Source organism: Argentina silus (genome assembly GCF_951799395.1).
Source record: "Argentina silus genome assembly, chromosome: 9".
Classification (NCBI taxonomy): Eukaryota; Metazoa; Chordata; class Actinopteri; order Argentiniformes; family Argentinidae; genus Argentina; species Argentina silus.
In genome coordinates, this window is record NC_139663.1 from 16,611,054 (window position 1) to 16,623,536 (window position 12,483).

The 12,483-nt window shown below is 49.9% G+C and overlaps 1 protein-coding gene across 2 annotated transcripts in view; it reads left to right on the plus strand.

Moving 5' to 3' along the window:
* Positions 1 to 284: 284 nt before the first annotated feature.
* Positions 285 to 12,483, plus strand: part of LOC310810142 (RNA binding protein fox-1 homolog 3-like) — a gene marked incomplete at its 3' end in the record, with an annotated part of 28,245 nt that continues 16,046 nt past the window's right edge. Inside the window, exons 1-3 of one of the 2 annotated variants that reach the window (XM_083677801.1) lie at positions 285 to 522; positions 6,604 to 6,743; positions 10,647 to 10,700. In XM_083677801.1, coding sequence (XP_083533927.1) covers positions 300 to 522; positions 6,604 to 6,743; positions 10,647 to 10,700 — 417 coding nt within the window. In that variant the 5' untranslated portion in view covers positions 285 to 299. Of the gene's footprint in view, positions 523 to 6,599; positions 6,744 to 10,646; positions 10,701 to 12,483 lie in introns of both variants that reach the window. The other variant, XM_083677802.1, reaches the window with a different exon arrangement.

Sequence of the window (12,483 nt, forward strand, 5' to 3'; positions counted from 1 at the left end):
GTTCATTAATAATGATCAAGGTATTCTCTAATCTGTCTTGAAATATGATATGCTAGCTTTTTTTTTTTTTCTCCCTGGGTTACTTAGTTTGCAGGACAACTCTTCTAGCTGCCCCAGCTACTTTCAAAGCTTTATGGGACGCTCACATCGCTTTCATGCCCATTGTACACAACAGTTTCCAACAATGTAACTTTAACTGAATCGTGACTGATGGAGACCAACTGACCTTCATCCTGTTCTCTCTCCTCCTGTGTTGTTTTTCTCAGGGTAACCAAGAGGCCACCAACCCCCCAGAAGCGATGGCCCAGCCGTACACCCCTGCCCAGTACCCGCCTCCCCCACAGAACGGCATCCCGGCCGAGTTTGCGGCGCCCCACCCCCTCCCCACGCAGGACTACACTGGGCAGAGCAGGGTGCCCGAGCACGCCATGACCCTCTACACGCCCACACAGACGCACAGCGAGCCACCTGGCAACGACAACAGCACGACCGCCATCACCGCCACCACGACCGTACCGGTCAGTACCGGTTGAACAGCCACAACCATACATAACACATCAGTATCTATTTTTAATGACCATAGCTCATTGGGGGGCTCGAGTTAGAGAAACCAGAGAAACCCCTCCTGTCCATTGAGGTCTGTTCGGTGCAGGCTAGATGTTGTAAGTCATAGAATATGACATTTTAGGGTCACACAGTGGTTCTAATATATATATAACCAGAGGTTCACCGACCTAATGGGGTTGTGCAATGGGTGAATTAGGTAACCGTGGCTTTCCACGGCCACCCAAAGGAGCAGCAGTAGACTTTGATGTCAGAGGATACATAAGGATGTCAAAGCCCAGAGCTTATGCTGCATGAGTCGGGAGTTGATTGGATTTAATTGGAGAATGAAAAAAAAAAAATGAAAGTGCATTTCGGAGAAGCTGGAACCTCTCTGGAAACGTGTAAACCTGAAGTGTTTTATTTATTTCCGTGGATGAGATTCAACATGCTGTACACATGAATGATTTAGGCTCCCTGAAAGGAGGACAAGCCCTCCCCCGGATCCATTTGGTCTCCAAGTTAGAGGGAGGGAGAGACTCCCTCTATGCCTGCAGGGGCTGTTCCTCCACTGAGTCCAGCCAAAAAGCAGCCCAGCCCCTAATTGGTCAAATTAGCTAATTAGTCGTAAATCTATACACACATCAGAGAATTTCCCTGAACATATTGTGATGCCTCCTGAGTAGCAGCCACTCAGCCAGGATTATGCACAGGTTTTTGTTTTTCAAATATGTCATATTCAGCATATTGAAAAACCTTCATTTAATTACCTTGCAGTAGGGCAGAGCAAACACATGCATGTGGCACATGGAGCTTATGGCTGAAAGTGTAAGTGAAATTATGAATTTTACATATTATATATAATATTATTATATTATATATTCTACAGTATATATACATATATAAATATACCACATCCTCAGATTCACTCCATGCGGAGGTAGTCTGAGATTAGAGGGAAGAGGGGGCTTAGTTAACTGGTGTGAATTCTCCTCTCAGACACCTCTTAGAAGAACGATAATGCTGGAAAGGGAGAAAAAAAAATCTGACTTCAGTCAAAGCTTTTTTCTCCTCTCACTCCAAACCCCCTGCAGAGAGAGGTCAGGTGGGGGTCAAAGCGCTCCCCGTAGGGATTCAGGTCACTCATAAGGAGTCATGTTAATAACTCAATTTCTCTCAGCCGCATAATTCACTGTATCACCGTTTGGTCGACAGAGAGAGACAGAGAGAGAGAGAGAGACAGAGAGAGAGAGAGAGAGACAGAGAGAGAGAGAGAGACAGAGAGAGAGAGAGAGACAGAGAGAGAGAGAGAGAGAGAGAGAGAGAGAGAAAAATGGCTGTCAAGTACAGTTACAGCAACAGTAATGTCTGATGTTCAGTAAGATCATGGTGGTGTAATGAAATAATGTGTGATTTAAAGGTTTGTGTGAACCCTCTCCCACTGTTCTGTGGTCATGGCTCTCACTTACTGTAATGGCTGACTCACAGGAGAGAGAGAGAGAGAGGAGTGAGGAGAGAGACTTTGCAGGAGGTTTCACTCTCTTGCTCAGAACCCCGCCGCTGCCTCTCGTTCCCTGGCATGACTCCTCCGCCTTCAACCCCCCCCCCCCCACCCCCCCCGCCGCCATTTTGTATTTGATTTCACTTCATCTGCCCACCCGCTGTGAAGAAAGCCAAGTGACGGTGGCCATGGAGAGATGAGAGGCAGCTCTGCTTTCCTTCATGCTCCCTCCTTCCTTCGTTCCCTCCTCTCTCTCTCTCTCTCTCTCTCTCTCTCTCTCAGGCGGCTTTTATTTGTACCCCCTCGTCGCTCCCTCTCTCTCACTGCTCTCTCGTCCTCCTCCCTCTTCCCCCCATCCACTCAGTCTGTCCCCCCCCCCTTTCTCTCCTCCCTCTCCCCCATCTCTCTCTTCCCTCCTCCCCTCCCTGTGAGGAGCGAGAGATCAGATTAGTGTGCTGTAAACAGAGTGTCTAATCCTCTGGGCCTCTGGTGGTGGTGGTGGTGGTGGTGGTGGTGGTGGTGGTGGTGGTGGTGGTGGTGGTGGTGATGGTGGTGGTGGTGGTGGTGGTGGTGGTGGTGGTGGTGGTGGTGGTGGTGGTGGGGTACAGGGCTTCTTAACAACCACAACAACTAGCCCCGCTCTACTCTGGTCTACCCCGTCTTCTCCAACTTAAAGGCTTTAGAGGAGTCAAGAGAGAAAGGCGAGTGAGGGAAGAGCCGTTGAAATGTACGGGTTCGGGGTTGAATTCCCCGGTGGAGGGTTGCGAGTGTGTGTTTTTTAATGAGGGAGGCCCTCTCTCTCTCTCTCTCTCTCACCCCACGTCTCTGTATGTGTCTCTCGTCATTCTCCAGGAAGTTGCTGTTGTCCAGGCTCAAACCTCTGGGGCCCTCTGTGACTCCCATGTTCAAAGGAAGCTCACTTGAAAGCGGGCAACTTGAGGAGAGAGAGAGAGATGCCCCAAACTTTCCTCCGAATCCTCAGAGAGAGAGAGAGAGAGAGAGAGAGAGAGGGGGTAGGGGGGTAGATGAGGGGCTGCCAGAGAGTTCTGTTCCAAAAAACGGAGCTCGTTATCTTGCGCCCGTTCAAATAGTCCGAGGTTTGGTTGGATTTCATGAGTAATCATTCTCTTTTCAGATAACAAATTAAGGCCGTCTTGTTAGGGCTGCACTCTATTGCAGATTTCTCTCGGCACGTGTCAGCTGCATGAAGACTATCCAAAGGGTATTCTGGGAGACAGTGATAACACACATGCCCAACACAGACACACACACACACACACACACACACACACACACACACACACACACACACACATACACATACACACACGCACATACAGACATACATACAATACAGTACACACACAAACAAAGACACACAGGCACGCACACACACATGCCCTCTTTTTTTATGAAATCTGCTTTAGTGAGATTCTGCGAGATATTCTAGTATCCCTTTCAGGCCCTGGATGAGGACTGTATGTAGGACACAGTTAAAGGGGACATCTGTGTTATCTATATGAATAGCAGGGGAGGGAGGGCACTACCTCTCTCACCCCCCCCCCCCCCCCCCTTCCCCGTCCCGCTCTTTCAGGTGACAGAAGGGATGCGTTTGCAGCTTCTTTAGAGAGGGAAAACAAACAATGGAGGATCGGGAGGGGGGGAAAATGAATTAAAGCGAGGCATTATAATTCTTGTGAAGCGAAGACTCGGTATCCCCCCCCACTTAATCGGATGTAATCTACCTGCTTGGCAGCGTTCCAATCAGATAGTTTCAATTATGTGCTTGTAATGCCACTCCGAGAGGAGGGGGGGAGGGGGGGAGGTGGGGGGGGGGGGGGAAAGTGCTGAGCCGAGCACTTTGCAAGCGATTTGCAAATAACGGCGAGGGAGTCTGTCAGAGAAATGACTGAACAGGAAGGAAGTGCGGTGACTCGCCGCAGCTGACAGCTCGCTTGGCGGGCGATGCTGGGCGGTTGCATCATCCCCCACCCCCCCACCCCCGTCCTCCCCATGACAGCAGCTGCCGGGATGGTAAAGTACCACTGAAGGTGGTCTCCTACGGTAATGCGCAGGGTAATTATTTGACGACTGCAAACGCCACGGTTTTTTATCCGCCAAGCCCATTCGACGCCTCAGGAGCGGTAAGAGGAGAGAGAGGGAGGGAGGGAGAGGCAAGAGAAGAGTTCCAGAGTTCACACCTGACACCTGACACCTGACACCTGACGCTGGGGCTGAGAGACCACTAAAGGTAGTGAGATGGAGTCTCCGGGGGGGGGGGGGAGTTCCATGGTTTGCGTGTGTCTTGTTTGATAGTTGTGTTAACACACGTCTCAGCGTGGCGTGTCTCTACATGTTTGTTGTGGGGAGTGAATCGAGATGTTTGCGAGCACCACACATGAGTGGAGCCAGGGACGGAGAGAGAGAGCCAGACAGGGGGGGGGGGTGGAGGACAGTGGTGCTCTGTAGTCTGGTAACATACGGTAAAGGTCGATAGTGTCATGTGTGACCGATGAAACAGATTGAACCTCGGGGCCCCCCGGTACCTTGTCACCCTCCACAGTCCCCGGCATCTGTCGCCGACGTGTCACCCAAGGGCCCAACATGGATACTCAGGCTATTAACCTCTAGCACAAGAGGACATGCCACGGAGAGGACCTCCTCCAGCCTCCACCCTCACACCCTCCTCTCCCCCTCCTCCCCACCTCATCCTCCCCTCCCCACCCTCACCCTCACTCTCACTCTGTCACCCCTTCCCACCCTAGCCTGCTATCCTGCTCACCCCTGCCACTGGCTCCACTGCTACACTTCCCTAGATGATAACCACTCCTCTGAACACTCTTTGGCCTGGGGGTGGGGGGGGCATTCAGACCTGCCGCCCCACTGCCTGCCCACCCTGCCCTGTCCTACCTGGATGGCTGGAGGGGAGACAAAGTGGGACCTTGAATCAAACAACTGTCAGTGTTAACAATGTATGTCACCATCTCCGAATGGGCCATAAAAGCAAATAAATGACGGCCATTACAGTGGAGATTGTGATTATGATAATGAGAATAATAAAGGCGATCATCATTACGATCATGATGATAATGATAATACTGTGATGATGAATTATAATGAATAAATCCCTACCCCATTTCCTAAATGGTGGGAGATGTATCACCCAGAGGCCTGCAGCCACCCGACATCCTGGGAGCAGGGCTGGGGAAGTATAAGTGTAAGTGTGTGTGTGTGTGTGTGTGTGTGTGTGTGTGTGTGGGTGGGTGTGTGTGCGTGTGTGCGCGTGCGTGCCTCTATGTGTCTGTCTGTCTGCCTTTCGTTTGTACTTGATCTAAAACCCCCACTCTCTCATTTCACTAGTGTGTGTTTCTTTGTACAAGAGTGTGTATGTGACTTCCCAACCAGTGTAATATGGAGTGTTTACCATTGCTTATGGAGCACTTCCCTGGAGACCTTGGAGTTTACATATCATATTCAAACAGCTTTTGTACTCTCTCTATCTAAGCCGGGCCTAGTCTCTATTTCACTTTCTCATTTTCTCACTCTTGTCTGTCTCTCTTGCTCTCTCTCTCTCTCTCTCTCTCTCTCTCTCCTTCTCTCTCCACCCCCCTTTTCCTGCGCCCCTCTCTTGCTCTCATTTCCCTTTTAATATTTTGAGAAGTCTCAGAAGTGTCTGGATGTCTGGGCTTTTTAATTTTTGGTAAACACATTTAAATGATGCAATTTGTTGACATGCAAACAGACTGTCTCCTTAATGATGTTTTTATTGAGAGGATAAATCGAACTGATGACCAGTGAAGTTTTTCGCCGGAAAAACACATCGGCAGAAACCTCTCTCTCTCTCTCTCTCTCTCTCTCTCTCTCTCTCTCTCTCTCTCTCTCTCTCTCTCTCTCCCTCTCTCTCTCCAAAACAAGGTCCGTTTGAGTAGACAAGCCCAGCGCCCGTGGTGGAATCCATCATTCCTGTCGGCGAGTGAAACAAGTGGAATTTGTCATTGACATCTAGACGTGTCATTTATATAGAAATGTCACCGTCGCATTCGCATAATGATGGCAACAACAATGTACAGGGCTTTGGGCCCTCGCACTCTTGACGGCTGTGTGCAAACGCCACCAATAATGTGTCTTTAGTCTAGACTTGTCAGGAGCTCTGGGATCTATATCCACGCCTTTTTGTCAGGCCCCTCAATCTTCTCCTGTTGCTCAAAAAGCTAAGTGCAAGAGATTAATAAGCGGATTTGTAATGCATGACCTCAGGTTGGACACCATCACTCATTGGCTGTTTAGTGTTTTGCTTCTCGTCGGACCGAATTTGAAAAATAGCAGACGCTAAGTAAGTTAGTCAGCTGGTCCTCCTCCGTCTTTCTTCCCCCCCCACCCCCCCCCTCAGCCACCCCCCCTCCCCCAGCCACCACCACCACCCCCCCCCCCCCCCCCTCCGCCCGAGCCACCCCCCCCCCAACCCCACCCCACCCCCCTCCACGTGACCTGAAGGTACAGTATAGGAACTAATGAGCGGCTTGTGTCTTTTCTTGTGTTTGTTTCCCTCTGGCAGACAGATGACGTGACGCAAACAGAGGTCTCCCAGCAGCTCCAGCTCCAGCACTCGGACTCCTCAGAGAAGCAGCAGCCCAAGCGGTTACACGTCTCCAATATCCCCTTCCGCTTCCGTGATCCCGACCTGCGGCAAATGTTTGGGGTGAGTTCCCTCTCTCCCTGGACTGAGCAGGCCATTGTTTACACACACATACAGTACACACCCACACACACACACACACACACACACACACACACACACACACACACACAAACACACACACACACGGTACGCGCCTACAGTGAGCTCTTTTACAAAAACGGTGTCCAGAACATATCCATCCAGTTTCTAATCAGGTGAACTCTCTTTCTCCCTCAAAAGCAAAAACACACCCTCTCTTTCGTGCTTAACAAAACTCTAATGTGAATGAAACCAAAACCAAAATCACCAATTCAATCATGATAATAGATCCAAATCAGGAGGATTTCCAAAAAAAAAAAAAAAATGTAAACGTTGCACACTCATTTGGGCCATTATAACCAGCAGGCATTAATTCTCATCTTTATTGAGACAACGTCAATGATATTAATTACAGGACAGCCCTGTGGCTTATTATGGACAACATGGCTGCTTTGTCTCTCTCTCTCTCTCTCTCTGTCTTCATCCCGTGCTCTCTGATTGTTAGGTTTATTGTTTCCAGCTCTGGAGCAGGTCCTGTGGAATCCAAATCGCCTCAGTAATTAGCTCAGAGGCTTTGTGTGCCCGGCCGACGTGTGCGGCTTATGGATATATGATGCTCCCCCCCCTCTCTCCTCCCCCACTACACCCCCCACCCCCCATCCCCCTCCCCCTCCCCTCGCCTGGTGCATGGCTGAGGGGCCTGGGATTGATTGTTGTGGGCAGAGCTGGTTGGGAGATATCCTGGCGGTGTTATCCTGCCTCGCTCCACCTCTCGACATGGCCCTCCACAATAGGCCTGTGTGTGATCAGCATTGTGCAGAACCTCATCCCTCTAACTCTAATGGCTTCTGGAGCACCACTGGCTCAATACGCCATTACTGCTACGCATGAGCGAAGCTCACAGGCAGACAGGCAGGCAGGCAGGCAGGCAGGCAGGCAGGCAGGCAGGCAGGCAAGCAGGCAGGCAGGCAGGCAGGCAGGCAGGCAGGCAAGCAGGCAGGCAGGCAGGCAGGCAGGCAAGCAGGCAGGCAGGCAGGCAGGCAGGCAGGCAGGCAGGCAGGCAGGCACAGGCAAAAAAGGGAAGGCAGCGGTGAGATGGTGCATGATCCAATGGTGAAGCCCATCCCACCGCACCGCACCGCAGCAGCAGAGCGGAGCCGGGCACAGGAATGCCAAGCCCCCAGGAGCTCCATCTGCTCCCACATGGTGTGAAGAGCCCCTCTGCCACGAAGTGCACACTTAGTATGGACCAGCCACCAGCAGAGAGCTCGCTAACACACACACACAAACACACACACACACACACACACACACACACACACGGCTACAGCTAGCCCCCTCAAAATGAGGAGGGAGGGCCTAAGAGTTACCTCACTCCGCCTTAGGTTAGGGGTGCAGGAGAAGATGCCTGCCGGTCACTAACGAGGCGCAGAGCGAAAGCCTCATTAGGAGGACCACAGCGGACCGTAATCAGTGATTAGAAACAGTGTGCTGTTGGAGAGCTACAGTAGCTGGTTACATGGGGGGGGGGGAAACACTCCAAGCACTAGCTCCGCGCCGCGGCGCCCATGCTGTGCTGCTGGAGGCCGCCCTCATTCTGGGGTTCTTGAATGAGCGTTCTCCTCGCCGGCTCACAAGGGCTCTCGTAGCAGATCTCAGGGCAATCAGACCACTTGGGCCCCCCCACCCCCCACCCCGGGTCTCACGCTGAGTCGCAGGGTCCTAGTACTCCCCCCCCCCCCCCGGAGAGAGAGAGAGAGAGAGAGAGAGAGAGAGAGAGAGAGAGAGAGAGAGATAGTCCTTTCTCACATAGCAGTATTCAAGCACTGCAGCATGCTGTGTTATGGTAATTACAGGCTCCTTACAGCTTTAAGATGGTTTAGCATATCAGAGGAAGGGGCATGGTGCCCTCTTCGTGGTTGGTAGTTCTGCACTTCTACACGCTGGTGATCAGAGTGGAACGAATGCCGTGGCGTTTTAGTATGGAGGAGAGTGTCTCAGTGAGTGAGGCCTTGCGAAGAAAAAAATAAACTATTCACAAGATACGCATATTAACTACTGCCTATGATTCTCTCTCTCCCCCCCAACCCCCCCCCCCCCCACCGCCACACACACAGCCCCCAACTGGACCCTATCGCCTCCTTTTTTCCTTATTGAAATGTTTATGATTTACGATGTGTGATGTGGGAGATAGGGCTGCTGCCTCTCTGAGGATGGATGACGTCAGTCTTTCTCTCTCTCTCTCTCTCTCTCTCGTTCTCTCTCTCGTTCTCTCTCCTGAGACCCCTCCCCATTGATGCCATTGTTTATTGGCGTTGCTGATGCAGCTGTTTGAGCGCGCCGCAGAATGTGTGGGAGCATCTGAGATCACTCGTGAGCAGCGAGCGGTCCCCAGTGCCATGTGGGAATCCACAAAGACGACTTCCCCCGAAACTAATTAATCGACGCCACAAGCCCATTACGCTTGGTTAAAACAATTAGCATCTGCACATTGCGTGGGGGAAGCATTGTCATCTCATGCGAAGAGAGGGGCTTCACACTGGGATATAAATGCCTGTGTGTGTGTGTGTGTGTGTGTGTGTGTGTGTGTGTGTGTGTGTGTGTGTGTGTGTGTGTGTGATCGAGCCTCGAACCCCAGCGTCCATTGGGATCAATGGAGCTGAGCGCCGTATGAAGCAGATGCGTCGATGGGTCTATAGAATTCCGATCCGAGACGGTTCTTGATGATGCGTCTGGAATGTCATCGAGCCTGCTGGAAAGGGATGGATCGTAAATAACCCCACCCTTGCCTTCTCATTGGTGGGGTCACCACTTGACCCCTACGGAGGCTGTGGAGTGTCATATGAGTTTGCTCACCCCAGCAAGCCCTCATCTATCCCTCTCATCGAGCTCCTCGCTTTCCGATGGCCAGTGCAGGGGGATAATAGGCAGCTCTTCCTAACCTCCCATTAGTGGCTCTCTCAAGTGATCCATCCATTCCCATTGAGCATGGACCACATGGAAGGCCCATTTCATCCCTGTTGTGTGGAAATGAAGGCGACGCAGACCGCTTGACAGGGTAATTACTTTTAATGAAATAATACGGCCATTGTAGACAGCAATTAAAAGTCGCTCTCACTCCACTCATTAGGGGAACTTACGGTTCGCTTTCATTCCTCTGTTTTCTAATGATCCGAAGGCAAGCCTGTTAAATCGAAAAAGGCTTGAGCGTGTTAACCCCTTGGGATCACCCCTCGAGTCCTGTTCACTGAGAAAACACACAAACAAAGAGAAAGAGAAAGAGGGTGAGGGGGAGCGAGGGAGGGAGGGAGGGAAAACGGCAGGTACCTGGGTAGATAGATGGAGAACTGAGCCACCTGTTCAGCAGAAGCCCTGCTGGTCTCTTTTCGTGTCAGAGCCCAGTTATCAGTTTGGGGGGATTTGAGAGAGTGAGTTTTCCACAGGAGCTTAAGGGGCTTCAGCTTCACAACAACAACCTTACCAACAACCACCTTGCACTATCTTTCTGTTTTTTTTTCTGTCCGAAAAAAACATCTACTGCTGTTGTGAGTTGTTTTATTGTGTGTGTACAGGATGTGTGTTAAACCATTTATTACAACATTGATAAGATAGACGATTACCGGATCACATATTCTGTAAAAAGTATTCTCATTATGAATTCCTTTTTTATGTTTATTGGATGGCACACAAATATAATGTTATATGATTACTTCCCAATTGTAACATTTTTTATATATCGCTATAACAATTGTTTGCTCATTGCTCCCTCCGTTCTTGTTAAAGTGCACTGCAGTCTCCGTTTGGGTTTCTTAACTTCCCCTCTCTCTCTTTCTCTCTCTCTCTCTCTCTCTCTCTCTCTCTTTTCTCTCCGTTCTCTCGCCGCAGCAATTTGGAAAGATTTTAGATGTGGAGATTATCTTTAATGAGCGAGGATCCAAGGTAAGTGAACTAGAACACCAGCTGCTTCATTACCATGTTCTTCCTCTGTTTAGTAATGATGGCATTAGTGTGGTGTGTACATTGGCTCGAGGTAGTGGTCTCTAAGCCCGGTCCTGGAGTGCGGCGTTCACGCCTCGCTTTCTTTTGTTGTGATCTGCTTTCGCTCGCTGCTCTAACTTGTGAATCATTACCCCTGTCAATCAATCGGTGATTGAGCTGTTTTCGAAATCCATTAGCTTCTTATCGGACCAGGTGTAAAGACCCTCTGCTTTAGAAACTCGCCAAAAATCTAAGCCCCCCCCCCCCAGTGTCGAAGTGAATATAGAACCACCACCAAAATGAGCTCAGTGTGTCTAGTATGTCTATATCTTTCTCCTATACCGCTTCCTGTACACCTTTAAAGCCTTTGGGTGGTATAAACAGCATGGTGCTACTCAGCCACTGTTTATTTAATGGGCTGTACCAAGCTCCATAGCTTTCCATTCATAAAGTAGACAGGGTCCCCTCGCTGAGTGTTGGTGATATCGATGAATGATATCGATTCCCATTCCTAGCTGGGAGTTTGGGGGTGTCTCTCTAAGGTATGCAGAGAGCCCCTTGAACGAGCCTGCACCGCCACACTCAGCCCCCCCCTCAGCCAGACAAGATTGAGCACCGGATAAACCTGCCTCCTCCGCCGTAACAAGCATTTATTGTTTGTGCCGTACAAAGCCATTACCCATGATGCCTCTCTCTCTCTCTCCCGCACCCCGTGCTGCTATATAATGAACCTACCAGGCCATTAATAAACAATCTATTTTCTATGAAGCTTTGGCAATTTGCATTCAATATGTTTGTCTCTTTTGAAAAATGGTGGCTCCACTCTCCCTCCGTGTAAGCTAATTATTTGTGCATGATAAAAATAGATAGAGGGGCCAACCATCGCCGGGGCGAAATGTCCAAAGGATTAATTTTGCCCTCAATTCCTTTTTGAATTTATTTCTTTATCTCTCCCTCCCCAAGGACAGTTCCCGTGTTATTTATGCTGGGAATAGGAGCCTGGAGATCCTGTGTATGCATACAAGATCACACTGCTTGCCTTCTCTCACATGTATTATATCCTCAAGCAATTATCAGTCAGGCGCTGGCCACGCTCCCACCTCCCTCTATATGTATATGTGTGTGTATATATATATAGAAACCAAAGGACTGGGACTTGTTTGGCCAGCATATCTTAAAGCCTGGCACTCGATCGCAGGTCCAGTCTCCCAGTCCCCATAACTCAAGCTGCTGACAAACCCCCCCAGAGGAGGGAGAGAGGGGGGGGGGGGGCACATCACATGTGGGCGGATGGGTGGTTGGGGGTAGGGGGGTTATGCGGGATGGGTATGTTGGTGGGGGGTGTAAAGGAGATATTCACACTGTAAAAGCATGTGGTTTGGTCTTCATATTCACGGACATGATTGTGTTGAACAGATATGGAGATGTATATATCAGGCAGCAACCGACACTTGTATAAACCCCATTGGATTCTAGACATCAATAACACAAGGATTGATGCAAAATAATTTGTGTCATTTGAGACAACATACGATTTAATTGTGCTGCACTAGACCATACAGTACCTAGTGTAATGGATTAGAAATGGTTGATGATCGAATTAAGCTTAATTGCTTTGAAGGATACGTAGATAAATATTCTCTACTTGCTTACTGTATCTTCTGCATATTCAAAGGGAGGGCTGGTGTTTTTGTAAGGGCACTGTAGCAGTATTGAAAGTAATTATTACACGATTACCTTGCAT